Genomic DNA, 19244 nt, shown 5'->3' on the forward strand with positions numbered 1-19244 from the left:
AGAGAGGGAACACAAACGGGGGCAGTGGGAGAGGGAGAAGCAGGCCTCCTGCTGAGCAGGGAGCCTGACGCGGGGCTCGATCCCAGGACCTTGAGATCATAACCTGAGCCGAAGGCAGACGCTTAGTGATTAAGCCACCCAGGTGCCCCCTAATATTTTTCTTTAATGTTCCAGAATTACATTTTAAAAATATGCCTTATTAAAGTATTTGGATACGATAAAATAGATCTCTTTTACGTGTACAGTTGACAAGTCTTTAACAACATGGGTTTGAACTGTGTCAGTTCACTTACGTGGCGGATTTTTCGGATTTTTTTTTTCCCCCCAGTGAATACATTTTTTCTCTTACAATTTCTTTATAACATTTTCTTTCCTTTAGTTTGCTTTATTGCAGAATACAGTATATAATACATATAATACACAGAAATATGTGTTAATTATCAGCAAGGCTTCTCATCAACAGTAGACTATTAGTAAAGTTTTTGGGGAGTCAAAAGATATACTTGGATTTCTGACTGTGACTGCTTGGTAGGTCTGCCCCCTCTGCTCTCCTGTGTTATTCAAGGATTAAGCTGTACAGTTCAATGTTCCGATAAATCTGTTCAGTGTTTTGATAAATCTATTCAGTTGTATAACCACCACAGTAGAATTCTTACTCCCCAAATTTCCTTTGCACACAAGCTCTCCTCACTTCACCCCCATACTTTGGTAACCACTTTATTTGTTATCTTTATAGTTTTGCATTTTCTAGAACTTAAAATGAATTAGGTTTTTTTTTGTCCTTTTTCAATTAGCATGATTTTGTACATCCGTGTTGTTACTCATATCTATGGTTTATTTTTTGTTCTTGAATAGTATTCCATTGTATACATGGACTTTGGGGTTGTTTTCATCTTCTCTATTTTGAATAAAGTTGCTGTGAATGAACATTTGTGTAAAAAGTCTTTGTGAAGATATGTTTTCATTTCTCTTGGGTAATACCTAGTAGTGTAATTGCTGAGTCTTAAGGTGTTCTAACTGTGTAAGAACTACAAACTGTTTTCCAAAGACCTTACCATCTTAATGTTTCTATTAATTTCCTGATATTCCTGAAAGGATAATGTTTTTAAACGTATTTCCCTGGGATGACACATAATTTAGCTATTAAGCAGTGTTTCATAAAGTTACCATCTGCATTGTACCTTAAGGTATTCCTTATGTTTAGTGTTAATGTAAGCTAAGGGTGCTTGTTAAAATGCAGATTCTTGGGTCTTAGGACCAAAGATTCTGAATCAGTGAAGTTGGAGAGCTATGCATATGGTAATATGGCGTTTAGTCTTTTCTAAAGGCATAGTTTTCATTAATATATTTATTAGGTTAGTGTTCATTGAGCTGTTTTTGGTTCTTCCTCTGCATTCACATGCGTTGTTCTATTTTTTTAAAGATTGATTTATTTATTAGAGTAGAGAGAGAGCATGTACGCAATGGGAAGGGCTAGAGGGAGAGGCCTTGATCTCACAACCCTGAGATCAGGACCTGAGCCGAAATCAAGTCGGACGCTTAACTGACTGAGCCACCCAGGTGCCCCTTGTTTTAAGTAGGCTCCTTACCCAGTGTGGGGCTTGAACTCGTGGCCCTGAAATCAAGACCTGAGCTGAGATCAAGAGTCAGATGCTTAACTGACTGAGCCATCTAGGGGCCCCTCATGTGCATTGTGTTACCTATTTTTTCCTTTACTTGGGGATCTCCTCTAAGATTTATCTGGGCCCCTTTCTTTGGTCGCCACCTAGTGGTAACAAATAGGAACCATTAGAAGTTTTGCTAGTTAATTGAATTCATATGAGGTGGACAGTGTCCTTCTAAAGGAGGAAGGGTGGAAACATCCAAAGATAAGTTTGGTTTGTGTTTGTGATTAACCAGATGCTCAAATGTTACGTTTGCTATATGAATGTTCTTTCCTCCCATGACTTTGAAATACAGTTTATTTGTATTTACTTGGGAAATAATTTATTTGTAAGAAAATATATTTTAGAGCCTATAACTTTTTTTTTTTTTTTAAGATTTATTTTAGAGAGTGGTGGGGCGGGGGTGAGGGGCAGAAGGAGAGGGAAGGAGAAACACAAGCAGACTCCCTGCTGAGCGCAGGGCTTCGCCCTTCCACCCTGAGATCACAACCTGAACCGAAACCAAGAGTCGGACACTGAACTGACTGCACTACCCCTGGCGCCCCTAGAGCCTATAACTTTTTAATTTTTATCTAAACTGCCAGCTCAATTATTTGTACTAGGAAATGGGCAGGTGTCTCCCTAGTTCCCTTTTTATTTTTTAAATATGTAATTTTTTTTTAAGATTTTATTTATTTGACAGAGAACACAGCAAGAGAGGGAACACAAGCAGGGGGAGTGGGAGAGGGAGAAGCAGGCTTCCCGCTGAGCAGGGAGCCTGATGCGGGGCTTGATCCCAGGACTCTGGGATCATGACCTGAGCCGAAGGCAGACACTTAATGACTGAGCCACCCAGGCGCCCCTTTTAAAGATTTTTTATTTGTTCATTGGAGACACAGAGCACGAGCAGGGGGAGAGGCAGAGGGAGAAGCAGGCTCTCCACTGAGCCAGGAGCCAGGCGTGGGGCTCGATCACAGGCCGACGCTGAACCATCTGAGCCACCCAGGCGCCCCCCCCCCCCCTTTTTTAAAGATTTTATTTATTTGACAGAGTGAGAGAGCACAAGCAGGGGGAGCAGAAGGAGAGGAAGAAGCAGGCTCCCTGCTCAGCAGGGAGCCCTATGTAGGGCTCGATCCCAGGACTGTGGGATCATGACCTGAGCTGGAGGCAGACACTTAACCATCTAAGCCACCCAGGTGCCCCCTCCAGTTCCCTTATTTAATGAGTTAGATCCTTCCAAACCATGCTGTGAATTAGTTTTGAATTATATGAAGTTTTGATTCTATATGTCTTTTATTACAGATTCTCTTGTTCTTGGCTTTTAGTTTACTTTCTTTTACATGTTTTTAGTTTTTTTACTCAATTTTTTAAAATTTAAAAAATTTCATTTATTTGTTTGAGAGAAGGGGCAGGGAGAGAGAGGAGAGCCCCAGTGCGGGGCTCAGTCCCAGGACCCCAGGATCATGACCCGAGCCAAAGGCAGATGCCCAACCGAGTCACCTAGGCACCTCTACTAGTTTCGATGATTGTATTTTTGTTAAAATTCTTGCCTTTTTATACTAGCTTGACAGAAAAAAAGACCTATTGTGAAGGGATATTGTATAACAAAACTTACTTTGTAAGGTCTGATCTTACTTTTCCCTTACAGAAATGGTGGAATCAATGAAGAAAGTAGCAGGAATGGATGTGGAGTTGACAGTTGAAGAAAGAAACCTCCTATCTGTTGCATATAAAAATGTGATTGGAGCCAGAAGAGCTTCCTGGAGAATAATCAGCAGCATTGAACAGAAAGAAGAAAACAAGGGAGGAGAAGACAAACTAAAAATGATTCGGGAATATCGGCAAATGGTGAGATTATCATATCCTACACATCTTTAAAGAAAGATACCTTCTTGGCATCTGGTTTTGGATATTTTATTTTAAAGTTTTATTAATTTAATCTCTATACCCAGTGCGGGGCTTGAACTCATGACCCCATGATCAGGAGTGAGTGGCATGGTCTTTCTGGCTAAGCCAGCCAGGTGCCCCAGGTTTTGGACATCTTTCTTAAGATTGATTGATTCATTGATTTGAAAGCGAGAGCGCGCAAGTAGGGGGAGGGGCAGAGAGGAAGGGAGAAGCAGGCTCACCACTGAGCAGGGAGCCTGACATGGGGCTCCATCCCAGGACCCTGGGATCATGACCCGAGCTGATGGCAGGTGCTTAACTGACTGAGCTACCTTGGTGCCCCGGTTTTGGACGTTTTATTTTATTTTTATTTTTTAATTTTTTAAAAGATTTATTTGGCAGAGAGAGACAGCGAGAGAGGGAACACAAGCAGGGGGAGTGGGAGAGGGAGAAGCAAGCCTCCTGTGGAGTAGGGAGCCCAATGCGGGGCTCAGTCCCAGGACCCTGGGATCATGACCTGAGCCGAAGGCAGACGCTTAACGGCTGAGCCACCCAGGCGCCCCAGGTTTTGGACATTTATTTTTTTATTTTTTTATTTTATTTTTTGATTCGGCGGGTGAGTTGTTACACACTCCTTAGCGGATTCCGACTTCCATGGCCACCGTCCTGCTGGTTTTGGACATTTTAGATCACAGCCTAGTATGCATGTGTTGTATACGTGTGTAATAACATTTTATATTTTAATGGATTTGCAATTTTTACTTACCTGGATTAGGGAATATAGTCTATACAATATTTCAGGAAAGAGATGAAGAATTTTTCTCTGGAAGCTGCAGAGGGCGTTCAGTTTTGAACACCACACAATTAGAGAAATAATTTAATCTTTATTTTTGTTGAGTTAGCTGCAAATGCTTCATTGAGTGACTTGAAATTACCATTCAGGAGAATTTAGCAAGTGTTTTTGTACCTCTTAAGAACCACACAGGGGCGCCTCAGTGGCTCAGTTGTTAGGCATCTGCCTTCGGCTCGGGTCATGATCCCAGGGTTCTGGGATCGAGTCCCACATCGGGCTTCCTGCTCGGCGGGAGGCCTGCTGCTCCCTCCCCCACTCTCCCTGCTTGTGTTCCCTCTCTGGCTGTGTCTCTCTCTGTCAAATAAATAAAATCTTTACCAAAAAAAAAAAAAAACCCACACAATTTGCTAGGTGCTGTGGGTGTGAAGATGAGACAAATAACGTTACTATGCTTATGGAGGCTCAGTCTAGTCGTGTTTTTTTTTTAATTTTTTATTATGTTAATCGCCATACATTACATCATTCGTTTTAGATGTAGTGTTCCATGATTCATTGTTTGTGCATAACACCTAGTGCTCCGTGCAGAACGTGCCCTCCTCAATACCCATCACCAGGCTAACCCATCCTCTCACCCCCCTCCCCTCTAGAACCCTCAGTTTGTTTTTCAGAGTCCATCGTCTCTCATGGTTCGTTTCCCCCCTTCATTTTTCCCCTCCTGCTATTTTCTTCTTTTTTTTTTTAAACATATGTTGTATTATTTGTTTCAGAGGTTCACATCTGTGATTCAACAGTCTTGCACTGTTTTTTTTTTTTAATAGAAAAAAAATGTTAGAGGGCATTGGACATTTCATGAAGTTATTGTTTCAGATATTACATTTGTTTATATAAATATATGTAATTTTTCTTACCGCGAGTTTTTGTGAAAAAAGTACAGTAGCTATTGATCTAGTCAGTGGTTTCCAACTAGAGGTGATTTTGCTCTTCAGAGAACATGTGGCAATCTTTGAAGACATTCTTGGCTGTCACAACTTGGTGGGTGCTACTGGCATCCAGTGGGTAGAGACAGGGATGCTGCTTGCTGTATATCCCTTTGGGCATAGGACAGCACCACACAGCAAAGAATTACCTGTCCCAGAATGTCAATAGGACTACTGCAGAAACTGATCCTGGTGAAAGAGGCACATATATACACGTTTAGAATACAGCGAGGGAAATTTACAGGAAGACTCCCGAAGTAGCCCAGGGAATGAAATTGGTAGGAAGAAGGAAAACAAAGTACCTTTTTCTTTTTTTTAAGGATTCTATTTGTGAGAGAGAGAGAGCACAAGCAGGGGGAGTGGCAGGCAGAGGGAGAAGCAGGGTCCCCGCCAAGCTAGGAGTCTGATGCGCGGGACTTGATCCCAGGATCCTGGGATCGTAAGCTGAGCTGAAGGCAGAACACTTAACCGACTAAGCCACCCAGGCATCCCCAGAAACTACATTTATTAATTATCTCTACCTCTGTTGGACACCGTTTTGAATGGGGAGATATTTTTTATAAAGTACATATAATTGTGCAAAGTAGGGTATTTAAATGACCCTGTAAAGAATAGGTTATTGTTTTACTTTATAGATGGGAAAACTAAGGTTCTGAGTGATTGATTAACATACCTGGGGTCACAAAGAAGGATATCAGTGTGTCCATTAACCTCAAATATGTTGGAACAAGAATATGGATTGTCAGTAGAAAAGTTTGGTGTCTCAGCAGGATGATGAAATGAGAAAGTTAAAAGTGCTGGAGAGAGAGAAGTCTGTGCTAAATTGTGGCATTTGGACTAAGTAGGAAAGGAAGCAAAGAGAGGGACTGATAAATCAGGGAAAGATGAAAGATTCAAGAGGCTGGGTGTCTTGATGTGTCCCTAAGTAGAAATAACAGGAATAAAGGAAGTAAAAAATGAAGTTACAGTCCAGTAGTAAAATAGTAGAATTTAAGACTTGGATAAAGCAACACAGGGATATTGACAAAAAAGGTCATGGAGTTGAGATCAAGGAACTGTGTTGAAAGGAACATGGGTGTAATACCTTGGTGTGATACCAGGTATTAGAGGGATAGGCTATGAATATGGATGAAAGACCTATAGAGATCCACTGATGACAGATTCTTAGAAATTAGAACATGGAGGATGAGCTTCCAAAGAGGAGCTGTTCGGAGTAATAGCCAGTTATACTGAGTCAGTGGGGAGCTAGGAGAATTCAGAAGTTGTCTTGGTCCTCTAGTAATTGCCACTTGAAAAGACACAAGGGAGGTAGTTTATTCAGGAAAGATCAGGATGAGATTATAGAAGAGAGAATAGGGGAATTCTTTACAATGGAAAGAAGGTTCCAGAGGGCATAAGAACTTGGAAAGGTCAGCAGTGTCACCATGAATTAATAGAAAACAGAGAACAAGATAACGTATGTGTATTCGGTGGTGGTATGCATTTTTAGTGTGATAAATTTTAGATAAGTGGCAATATTTACTTTAGTGTACAGATTTTTGGTGCTAATAACGGACTGTGGATCTCAGCCACTAAAGTGATTGGCTATTGAGCATAGTAGTGGTTAGAAATATGAGCATTGGAGGCAGACTGTGCCTGGGTTTGAATTTTTATTCCATCTCTTGTAAACTGTGACCTTACGCTTTACAGCCTGTCTGGGTTCAAATCCTGGATCTCCCTCTTGAAGTTCTTTAAGTTGTTGATTTTTGGCCAAATACCATAATCTTTGCTTCCCCATGTAAATGGAGACATAGTTTCTACCTCATTAAATATGCTAATTAATATAAATGTGCAGCATTTAGTAAGTAGTAATTAGTGTTACTCTCAGTTCTGTAGCTGAATCATGAGGTTGTTGGTTGGTTTGTTTTGTTTTAAGATTTTTTTTTTTTAAATTCATGAGAGACCGAGGTCGGCAGAGGGAGAAGCAGGCTCCCCGCTGAGCAGAGAGCCCAATGCGGGACTTGATCCCAGGACTCTGGGATCATGACCTGAGCTGAAGGCAGACGCTTAACCATCTGAGCCACCCAGGCGCCCTTAAGATTTTATTTTTAAGTAATCTCTACACCCAGTGTGGGGCTTGAACTCAGCTGTGAGATCAAGAGTCACATGCTCCACCAACTGAGCCCGCCAGGTGCCCCTGTGTGGTGGTGGTGGTTTTTTTAAAGCACTAAACTAACAGCATGTAGAAGAAAGATAATTACTATAACCTGGAGACAACTTTTCTCTGCTTTTTTATCAAGAGTGGGGAAGAAATTTTGGAGAGAGATGTTTGTTATGTTAACTGTGGCTCTCTTCCTCAAAACTAGAGTGAGAATGTGTCAATTTATGTAATTTCTTAGACTTAAAACAATTTTGGACTTTTTTTTTTTTCAGGTTGAGACTGAGCTAAAGTTAATCTGTTGTGACATTCTGGATGTACTGGACAAACACCTCATTCCAGCAGCTAACACTGGCGAGTCCAAGGTTTTCTATTATAAAATGTAGGTTCTATACTAGAAGGGAAAATGTCAGATTAAATGTTGGCCCCCTAGAATTACCACTTTTTCTGTGTAGGTGTTCAACTTTTATTGAAAGAATAGTTGTTTAATGTTAGAAGGATAGTTACATGGGAGGAAGGATTTTTAAAACTTAATTTTTGAGTGCTCATTTGTGTATTCACTGCTAATGAACAATTATTGTTGCATTTAAGGTGGTCATACTGTTTATTTGTAAGAGTACTCGATTTTATCTGTTTGCATTTGTTTTTGTATGGAGTTACCCACCAGCTACCAGCTGTAGCAGTGTATTACAGAGTTCAATTTTAACATTTTATGTAGAAGTTCTATTTCACAATTAACTGTCATGCCGTTTTTTTGGAACCACCTTTTTATGTTTAATTGTAGTCAGTGATACATTTGTTGATTTTTGAGGCTTTCCAGTTAATTTCTCTAGGATTTTGCTTATTTGGTATTCTGAACTCTGAGGAGGAAAACTGAATAGTCCATCTTTGCTGAAAGAGACTTTGTGAAATTATTGAAGTATCCATGTTAATTATTAAACATATTTTTGTCACATTTTATAGACTATAAAATTTCGACACTTTACTTTAAAAGTTATTTTTCCTAATTCTATTCGTTTTGTTTTGTTTTAGGAAAGGGGACTACCACAGGTATCTGGCTGAATTTGCCACAGGCAATGACAGGAAGGAGGCTGCAGAGAACAGCCTAGTGGCTTATAAAGCTGCTAGTGATATTGCAATGACAGAACTTCCACCAACGCATCCAATTCGCTTAGGTCTCGCTCTCAACTTTTCCGTATTCTACTATGAAATTCTTAATTCCCCTGACCGTGCCTGCAGGTAAGTCATGGAAGAGAAACAAAAGCTCTCACTGTGAAAGTGGAAAAAAGTTACAAAAGAGAATTGTTTTGTTTCCTGGGATTGCCTTATGCAGCCTTGGCCATGTAACAGAGAATTCTTTTGGCTCTTAATGAAACTGTTTGGATGATTTTAAGACCAACCCTATCTCAGTTCACTAGGATAGCAGTTTTGGATTATGTTGATGGGGAAAATTTTTAACTTTATAGTGGGAGAGTGGAATTATAATAGAATTTTTTTTATATTAGCTTTTAGTCTTTGTAGGCATGTTAATATAGTTATGCTCTTAGTGTACATACTTTCTATTTTATTATGAGCCGTTCTCCATCTTTGTTGGTTCCATATTTTTAATATAGTTATGCTCTTAGTGTACATACTTTCTATTTTATTATGAGCTGTTCTCCATCTTTGTATGTTGGTTCCATATTTTTTTTTTTTAAAGATTTTATTTATTTATTTGACAGAGACCGAGACAGTGAGAGCAGGAACACAAGCAGGGGGAGTGGGAGAGGGAGAAGCAGGCTTCCCGCTGAGCAGGGAGCCCGATGTGGGATGCGATCCCAGGACTCTGGGATCATGACCTGATCCGAAGGCAGCTGCTTAACGACTGAGCCACCCAGGCGCCCCCATTTTTTTTATTTTTATTTTTTAAAGATTTTATTTATTTATTTGACAGAACATAAGTAGGGGGGGCAGCAGAGGGAGAGGGAGAAGCAGGCTCCCCAGTGAGCAGGGACCCCCGATGTGGGACTCGATCCTAGGATCCTGGGATCATGACCCGAGCCGAAGGCAGATGCTTAACTGACTGATCCACCCAGGCACCCCTATGCATTTGCTTTAATTTTTAGTGTTGCATTCATGCTCTTCTCCTACCCTTTAAGATGAGTTCATATTTGGCTTCCTAATTTGCTCATTCTCTAGGGTTTAAGTACTTTCTCCAGAGTAGCACTTCATACTTGTTTTATAATAGTTTTATGTATCAGTCCTCTATTCTTACATGTTCATTGTGGACTGGGAGTGTTTCTTCTGTTTCTCCACTAGTGTCCCGCATCACTTGGTGTACATCATACAGCGTACCCAGTAAATGTTGATTTTATTTCTTTTAAATTCTAGCAAATGGCTTATATATCACATTACTGTGAGTTCTATATTGCCTTTTTGGTTTTGTTTTTTTGCTTTCGTTAACATTAAATTCTTTGGAATTAAACTGAGCTGTCCAACATTTCATCTTTTTACATTAAAATTTTAAATAAGTGAGCTGTTGACTAGAACTTCGTTAATACTTCTATTATGCATATATTTTGGTGGTGGTTCAGGTTAGAGTTTGGTCTGTGTATTCTGTTTACTGATATGCTTTTCAAAGGCCTAGTAAGAAATGGTGGTCTGGGGTGCCTGGCTGACTCAGTTGGTAGAACATGTAACTCTTGATCTTCAGGTCAGGAGTTTGAGCTCCACATTGGGGGGAATGTTTGTTTTTCTTAAAAAGAAGTACTCCAAAAATTTGCCTCCAAATTTGCTAGATACAAAATTAAATAGAAAGTTAATTTTCATCACTTACATCTGTTTTTTCTTTATTTCGGTATTTAAAACCCAAAATACTCAGTGTCACTATTACGTACTGTAGGATAACTGAAGAAAAAGATTGATTTCTGACATGTCATTTCTGTTTTGGGGCTTGTTTTTGTAATATATTTATGTAAATACTTTTAGGTTGGCAAAAGCAGCTTTTGATGACGCAATTGCAGAACTGGATACGCTGAGTGAAGAAAGCTATAAGGACTCTACACTTATCATGCAGTTGTTACGTGATAATCTGACACTATGGACTTCAGACATGCAGGGTGATGGTAAGGAAACTCTGAAGTTAAATGCATCTCTTTCAGTTGTTGGGTCTTTTTACTTTTAGGAGTTTATTGGTATTTCTTCACATTAAGCTACAGTTTAGACTCAGCCTATCCTCCAAACTATCAAATTTTAATTATTGCCTTTATAACAAATGATCTCAAAGTACATTTTCGTTTGGGGCTATACGATTATGTGTAAAAGACTTGTTTGGAAAGGGGGATCTTTTTTTAATATTCGAAGCTTTAAAAGTTTTGTCTCTAATGCTAGCTAAACTTAGTTTGCTTCTCTCGCTGTTTTGGAAGATGGAGGCAGGAAGCAGCTCATTTTATCTTTCTCAGATTCAATTTTAGGGATCTAAATAATTGTATTTGAATGTCACGATCACTGCTTGGCTGACTAGTATCCTCAGGTTAAAACTAGATGGTGTCAGTAAATATGAATCATCTTCTCTGTGGAAATCTTTATCTAAAGAAGGAATTTTTTTGTCTCTGGATTTTATAGAGCAAATGGAATGTCCTGCTCTTCCTTATTTAAGAGGTCTGGTGTCTCTGTTTTTGTTGTTTGTTTTTAGTTATAAATAGTATTTTACAAAGCTTAGTCTTGTGATGGGGGGTTAATATTTACCCTCTAAATGCCCAGATTTGCATAATTGTTGATTTTAAAGGAGATTTTAGTCTGCTTATTCCAAAGAATCTTTTTATCCATGATAGATCATTAAAGGGTGGGTGGGGGGAGGTGGAGGGCACAGAGCGCAAAAACTAGAGTGATGTGATCATTTTATGAGCTAGCTTTACAGTTGGTGGTGGTGGTATGGGAAGTGGAAACAAAAAGTTTGTCAATTTTAGTTGCAGATCCTTTAAGAGTATATTACCCAAATTGAATCATATGTTGTATTGCTTGAGGCTGGCTGTGTCTGTTGGTTAAGCCAGACATGCTTAACCATGCTGGACTGTCTTTGGAAGCGTTCCACTTCTTAAATGTACCTCTGAAAATGGGTTTTCCAGGCTTGTATGTTGTGTTTCCTTACTCTGGAAGGATAGAGTCAGATTTTAGACTTCTTAGGTACTAAAGTGAGAATTAGGTGACTCATTTAAAGCCAGCTAGCTTTATGAAATATTTAGATATTTGACTAAGGTTGGTTTGAGATATGTGGCACATGTGACCTACTTGCACACTTACCCAATGAAGCCAGATGGAGCCACATACTACTTTCCAACACAGCACTTCAGGCAACTGCTGCCAGTCTGTGGGATTCAAAACCAACCATCTCTGAACTAATGACTTGAGGTTCCTTCCAGCTTTAACATTCTGTTGTATTCTAAACAATAACTACTCAGAAGAATGGCCAAACTGCTCTGGACTCTTCACAGTCACCCTCAGAGAAGACTAATAACTCCCTGTTTGAGGGGATAAAAGGAAAACATGTGGAGAGTTTGGTAAGCGGTATTGACCTAAGTAAGGTATATACCCCTCTGACCTCTGGGGGCATTTTTCTGAGGGTGAAAACAACAAGGTCACCTGGGTTGAAACATTGCTTTTTTTAGACATTTCATGCCTTTTATAACTAAGCTTGCTAGATTATAAAATTAAATGGAAATAAAGTATATTTTCTAATGTTTTATTTATCACTGGTAACCAATAATTGATTAATCAGTAAACTATATGTCATTCTGTTTTTACATAGAACCAGAGATAATTCTTTTTCTTGATAATCAAACATTTTATGAAATAGATTGCCTTCTACAATAGGGTATTTTCTTGAAACTACATAGTTCCAAAGGTTCTTTGTACAGAGATTTTTTTTTTTTTTTAAGATTTTATCTATTTCACAGAGAGAGAGGGAGAGCAGGAACACAAGCAGGGGGAGAGTGGGAGAGGGAGAAGGTGGCTCCCCGCCAAGGAGGGAGCCCAATGTGCGGGGCTCAATCCCAGGACCCCAGGATCATGACCTGAGCCGAAGGCAGACGCCCAACCGACTGAGCCACCCAGGCGCCCCTGTACAGAGATGTTTTATTACATTTCAGCATAGATTTCTCTTTAATCCTAAAAGAGTTTTATTTAAATACAGTAAAATCCACTTGATTCATAGTTCTTAAGACTTTGTAAATCGGACCACTGATTAAATTTGGTTGAAACAGAATAATTTTTATTTAAGAGCTTTGTGATAAAATATTTGAAACTATGAAACATACATTTAACAGTGAAAAATTAAAGTAGTCTCTGGACATTTTAGTAAAATTAACAAATTATCTGAATTTACAAATCGTTGTGGGTACTAGTAATTTATCCGCTATTTTCCTAAAAGGTGTAGTATTACATATACTGTATGAAAATTGTTTTTATTACATTAGTTTTATTAATTTGGTTTTTGTGTCTTAGAATCTCTGCAAAATTGCAGCCATGAAATTGGCAGCTTCCCAGGATGTTGGATTTAGTTGAGCATTATTTAGTTTTCTTTTTAATTTTATTCTGAAAAATGGTGTAAAAAAACACTTAAAGATTTCTAAAGGAAGAAATGTGTATGTGATTCCTGAGCTTTTACTGAGATGTTTTTTTAACTGCAAAATATGTTTACTTCTGTCTGTGTTGGAACATCTTTATAAACATTACCACTATTTCTCATCACGTGATTTCAGTCCTTTTCTCTTACCCTGTGTTCAGAGGACCGTTTCATACACAGGTCCATAGAAAGGAAATGTGTGTTCTCTGCCTGTTCCCTTCTTCCCCCCAAATCAGGAAACAGTGGGTAAAGAAATACATATCCAAAGAAACCTTTTTCCCCCTTCTGTGTACCTTTTAAGAGGATATTATTTCATCCTTTTAAAGGTAAGAGGAACAGATACTTTGTAGAGTGAACTTTATACAAAGTTAAAAAGACCCAAATCTGACTCCCCTAAATCATTGATGTTTTCTTTTGTCCTGCTCTCTGGGTTTATTTTTCTTGTAATGTTGCTTTCATGTGATTGTTCTCCCTCCCTTTCTCCTTGCAATATAGATTCCTAAAGGAAAATCCAACTCTTCCTTTCCTAAAAACTCTACTTTGTAAGTCATTATCATGGCACAGCAAATTCTGCTTTTTAGTTTTGGTTCTTCACTAATCATGCCTGCATATATCATCATCCTTTTGCTTACAAAACTGCCTGTTCTACATTCTAGGATGTGAAACCTTCTAAGACATTTATGATCTGCTACCCCTGTCTACCTCTGGTTGGGTGTGACTCATCTGACAATATTCTATGCCAAAGTTACTTGGAACTTTTGGCAAATCTAATGGTTGCTTATAAGCGAATTAGAGTGTGCTCTGTTGTTAACCATATTTTGGCAGTGTATTGCTGTTAAAAATGAGCGTGAATGTTACTCTCATTTCCTAAGTTCGAATACCTTTTTTGGGAACCATTGGGTGGTGCATCATTTCTTTCCTCAGTAAATAGTTTTTTGTCTTTCTTTTTGCATGTCTTTTTCTATATATATGAGTCAAAAATTTTTATGTACCTTAAGTACTTTTTAAGAGTCACATTTCAATATCAGACATTTTTGTCAGAGAAGAAATTTTAAAATGTCTAAAACTATATTTACCTAATCCTTGTTGCTGTAACTGCATTGTTTATCATATCAAGGTCTTTCAGCCTGTTTAAAAAGCACTCCTCCAGGTTAAATGCTTTATGTTGGTATGCAGCCAGTCTTAGTGTCATTTGTCCGTCCTAATTAACAAGCAATATGAATGGATGGATTGTCTGAACCGCAATGATTGTTGGATTAGTTAATTGATACTTATTTTGATTCAAACTATTAACTACATAGGAATTGTAGTGATTTGTTAGAGCACAAAACAATGTAACTTTTACCTGTTTCATTATTATTTAGCAAAAGCCTGCATGCTTTCTGTATTATGGCTGACTTATTTAATGCTTATTAATAGGTAGATGATTCTCCAGTGAATAAGCTGGCTTTCTGTTGCATGTCATAGTGCAGTTGAAACTCCTCAGGCCAATCATCATGTTTTAAGGGAAGAGAAAAATGGCATGAGAGAACTGGTCCAAATGCCCTTCTTTAATAACCTCAGCGGTCTGGTTTACTTTGAGCATGCCGTTTCACTCTGGAGTAAGAAATTTGGTTTATGGTTTGGTGTGACTGGCTAAGATACAAAATGTAAACTCATTTAAAAAAAGCAGAACCCTCCCTCTAAAACTATAGAACTTCTTTGGAGCATTTTACTGCTCAGTTTTCTATTGAAGCATTTCACATGGAGCTTGTTGGGTAGATTTTACAAAAAAAACTAAGTACCCTTGATTCTTGAAGAGGTGAGGTTATTGAGAAAGTATTTTGGCCCAAGATATACATGAAAGCTTGAAAATCATTTAGTAATATGGTTACCTTGGCTGTCTACTTTTAAGAGCTTATTTAGCATAAAAATAGTTTTACTGTGCATCAGTTTTTTTCATCCTGATTATTGACCATTCAGGACCTTGATCCAGCAGCAATTCTTGGCTTAGGCATCTCGGGTGTCAAGGAGGATAGAAGTCCTTTGGCTGTCTGTGTTTAATACCAATTGTAGCAAATACAAGGAGTCTATGCTTGGAATGATACCTTTCTTTGTTACCACAGAGTCTAATTTAGTTAGTATAAAATAATTAACTCATTCTTCTTTGCAGGTGAAGAGCAGAATAAAGAAGCGCTGCAGGATGTGGAAGATGAAAATCAGTGAGACATAAAAGCCAACAAGAGAAACCATCTCTGACCACCCCATTCCTTCCCATCCCACTCCCATTGGAAATTCCCCCATTGTCACTGAGAACCACCAAATCTGACTTTTACATTTGGTCTCAGAATTTAGGTTCCTGCCCTGTTGGTTTTTTTTTTTTTTTTTTAAACAGTTTTCAAAAGTTCTTAAAGGCAAGAGTGAATTTCTGTGGATTTTACTGGTCCCAGCTTTTAGGTTCTTTAAGACACTAACAGGACTGCATAGAGGCTTTTTCAGCATTACTGTATTGTCTCCTGCCAGATGTGGCAAGATCACCATTAGAAATGGAAATTACATTCGAAAGCCATTAAATTTCTAGGTGATGCAAGCATCTAAGAGAGAGGTTAATCACACTATAGAGGCATTGTGGTATCATTTTTCCTTTTTCTAATTGTTTAAATCGAATTTTATACCAATGTTTAAAATTAATTGGGTGTTAGCTTGAAGTGGGTTAAAGATTGTTTGGAGAGTTGTTGTAATGGTTTTGCTGTAAAAAGTGTTTCAAACTCTGCTGAAATGTTGCTGAAAAGCATGGTGCTGGTAACAGTTCAACAATCCGTGGCTGCTCATTCTTGCCTACTTTTACTCTCCCTCTAAAGCAGGTTAGCATTGAAGGTGGTATGGAAAAGCCTGCATGCGTGTTCAATTCTTTGTTTCTTCTCCTTCCCTTTCCCCCTGGGCCCCCCCCCCCCCTTCGCTCGCTCAACCTCTTTTGTTCAGTATGTGTAACTTGAAGCTAATTTGTACTACTGGATATCTGACTGGAGCCACAGATACAGAATCTGTATTGTTCTTACTGAAACACAGCATGGAATTAACATTAAACTTAAATAAAACAAACCTAAATTAAAAATGCCAAATATTATTGCGCCTCCATCCTTTATCTTTCTAAAATAAACTCTAGTCCAAACACATTGACAGTATTGTTTGCCTGAATGTGGAAAGATTCCTCCCCTTCTTCCACAAGTCACTTGTGTTTCCCAAAGATGATTTGTATTTTTAGAAAAAAAAAACTTTCTTTACCTGTAACCTGGTTGTTGAAGAATACCCAAGTTAATTCATTACTATCCTATCTTCTCAACCAGGTAGCAGCATGGTATTTATTTTAATCATTAAAGTACAAACTCATACTTACACAAGGTGTAATTATGGATCATTTTCTAGCATGGAATTTTGGGTTGTAAACCAAATAAGGCTGAATGTGTCAGAATAATCTTCCTTAGGCTGAAGTAAAATTACTTTACCCCCGCATTACCACTTCTAAAGGTCAGTGGCAGGAGCAGAAAAGAATAATTACATTCATTCTCAGTAGTACATGTACACATGGTAGAACTGTGTAGCCACCCCCTTACTAGAGACACTCATTGTTAAGTAGTTTCTTCCAGAAATAGTTCATACATCAGTGTGTGTAGGTATTTAATTACTATAGACCATTCTGTATCAGGCATTTAGATCTAATTTGAGTGACTGTGTAACCTGGATGTACTCCTAATTTTTTTTAAAACTAGTTGACTCCTTTTGGACACTCAGATTGTTTCCAGCCTTGCTATTATAAATGGTGCTGCATTAAATATCCTTGTAACTGTCTCCACTTAAATATTTGCATGTGTATTTGTATGATACATTTCTGGATTTCCTGTGGGAGGGAACATAACTCTTCAACTGATACATACTGCCCATTTCCTTCCAAAGGGGTGGTTCCACTTTTATAGCGTGTTCCCACCCCCCATCAGCAATGTATGAGAATATCTGCTCCATCACCACACTTGACTCATTGCTAAATGAGATGTTGACACCAAAAGTATACCCTGGCTTAATTCTCAGTAGTGAAGACTTAGGAAATTAACAGAGTAGTGATGTGTCCTAGTAGTTTTTATCTTATTAAAATATGTGTATGCCCATAATTAGAATAAAAAAGGTTTTTTGTATTGCTATTCCATTAGATAGTTGGAGAGCTGTGGATCTGTGTCCAAGAGATCTTCAGGTTGATATGTTCTTTTTCCAGTAGTAAAGTGGCTGAATGTCTGCTGCATCAAGGTCCAAAACTGAAGGAAGGAAGGAATTAAAATTGTATCACAGATTTTTAAAGATAATGGGACTTGGGGTTTTGCAGTCTGCTCCAATACTAAACACTAATGCACAGGTACCTGGACTTAAAGAGTCGAACACATGGGTAATGTTTTTACAAAATAGTCTGGCTAGTGGGTGTGATTTCTGTCAAGTTATGTTACAGGTGTGTGTTTAGTGAAAGCGTTCTCTAGTTGGCTCTGTGGATGGACTTGTATTCAGCAAACTCAGGATACCATGAGCATGCTCAAGAATGTAGCAATCTTGGTATGGAGAGAAAAGAACTTGCCACCCAAAGAAGCCATTTACGGTACTTGGGGAAGGATTGTGGTGATTGGTACAGGTCTTTAGATCCCTATAAAAAATTGGAAGACCGGCAACCAGGAAAGACTGCAGAAAGGTGACAGCCCTGTAAGGACAGTGTCACTCCCACTTCTGTCTGCGGTCTGAAAAGGTGGAGTTGTTTCAGCTCTCTTTAGTGCTCTGAGGATCAGTTGGTTTCAATAGAAACTCGAGATACCATTACAATTTGAATGCAATTTATGTTTCACTAAGAATGTTATAATTCTTAGTGTTTTGCTTTGAAAAAAAAAAAATGTTTTAAACCCAAAGGTATTTTAAAATGTTGGAAGCACCAATAAATGTGTCTTTTCCTGCACTTGGGTTCTGGAACTGGTGGCCAGAAAAACCAATATGCAAAGTTAGGTTTTGCTTCTTCAAGGAAGATGAGAATGAACTTTTAAGTTGGATTATTGTAAGGGGAATTTGATGGAATAAATGTAAACCTCTAACTTGGCTTTTGCCTTGAGAGTTTAGTAAGATCACAAATCAGCTGCTGTGCTATTGATCCTAGGACAGTAGGAGAGTGAGCGTGCTGAGATGGCATTTTAAGGATGAATCTTTGTTTTGAAAATTGTAACAAGTAATAGGAGTCACTGGTGAAATTCTAGGATGGGTCATTAAAGGAATTGTGAGCTTTTAGAGGAAGTTACTCTGGATCCAGTCGGCTAAGCAAAATCAAGCCATTTCTTGATTTATGTATCATTTGAGTTACTAATTCTGTAGTTGATAGAACAACTAATAGCTAGGGGCGCCTGGGTGGCTCAGTCGTTAAGCGTCTGCCTTCGGCTCAGGTCATGATTCCAGGGTCCTGGGATCGAGCCCCGCACCGGGCTCCCTGCTCGGCGGGAAGCCTGCTTCTCCCTCTCCCACTCCCCTTGCTTGTGTTCCCTCTCTCGCTGTGTCTCTCTCTGTCAAATAAAAACAAAACAAAACAAAACAGAGTAGTGATGTAGCTAACAGAGTAACAGAGTAGCTAACATTAGTAACAGAGTAGCTAACATTCAGTATTGGCTGTGTACCAGGCACTGTGCAAATTTTTTTAATTTTAAAGATTTTTATTTGAGAGAGCACGAACACGGGGTAGGGGCAAAGGGAGAGGGACAAGCAGACTCCCCACTGAGCGTGGAGCCAGAAGTGGGGCTTGATACCAGGACCCTGAGACCATGACCTGAGCCATAGTCAGGCGCTTAACTGACTGAGCCACCTAGGTGCTCCAGCACTGTGCTTGTTATTAAGCAGTGTCTGTAATCTAGCACATAAATAATAGTTCTATGAGTTGTCACCTGCATTTTGCAAATAGGGAAACGGAGAAGGTGAACTTGGCCAAAGCCACATAGCTAGTTGTATTCAAACAGGATTCATAGTTGGGTTTGTACGCCTACAGAGTCCATGTTCTTAACCATTAAGCCGTTCTACCTTTTTGTTTATCAAAATTTTTTTTTTAAGATTTTATTTATTTGAGAGAGAGAGAATGAGAGAGCATGAGAGAAAGGAGGGTCAGAGGGAGAAGCAGACTCCCTCCTGAGCAGGGAGCCCGATGCGGAACTCGATCCCG

At 38.9% G+C, this 19244-nt stretch overlaps 1 protein-coding gene across 4 annotated transcripts in view; it reads left to right on the forward strand.

Annotated features, from left to right (window-relative positions):
- The window catches only part of YWHAE (tyrosine 3-monooxygenase/tryptophan 5-monooxygenase activation protein epsilon), a 53893-nt gene extending 37753 nt beyond the window's left edge, over positions 1 to 16140 (forward strand). For 3 of the 4 annotated variants that reach the window (XM_045889589.3, XM_064582069.1, XM_064582071.1), the window contains 5 exons: positions 3292 to 3491; positions 7713 to 7819; positions 8470 to 8676; positions 10405 to 10541; positions 15192 to 16140. In XM_045889589.3, the coding sequence (XP_045745545.1) occupies positions 3292 to 3491; positions 7713 to 7819; positions 8470 to 8676; positions 10405 to 10541; positions 15192 to 15244 (704 nt within the window). In that variant the 3' untranslated portion in view covers positions 15245 to 16140. Of the gene's footprint in view, positions 1 to 3291; positions 3492 to 7712; positions 7820 to 8469; positions 8677 to 10404; positions 10542 to 13534; positions 13582 to 15191 lie in introns of all 4 variants that reach the window. The other variant, XM_064582070.1, reaches the window with a different exon arrangement.
- The last annotated feature ends 3104 nt before the right edge of the window (positions 16141 to 19244 follow it).

This window comes from Mirounga angustirostris, unplaced genomic scaffold (genome assembly GCF_029215605.1).
Source record: "Mirounga angustirostris isolate CCGP_5_RB_7025 unplaced genomic scaffold, mMirAng1.0.hap1 SCAF_17, whole genome shotgun sequence".
NCBI lineage: Eukaryota > Metazoa > Chordata > Mammalia > Carnivora > Phocidae > Mirounga > Mirounga angustirostris.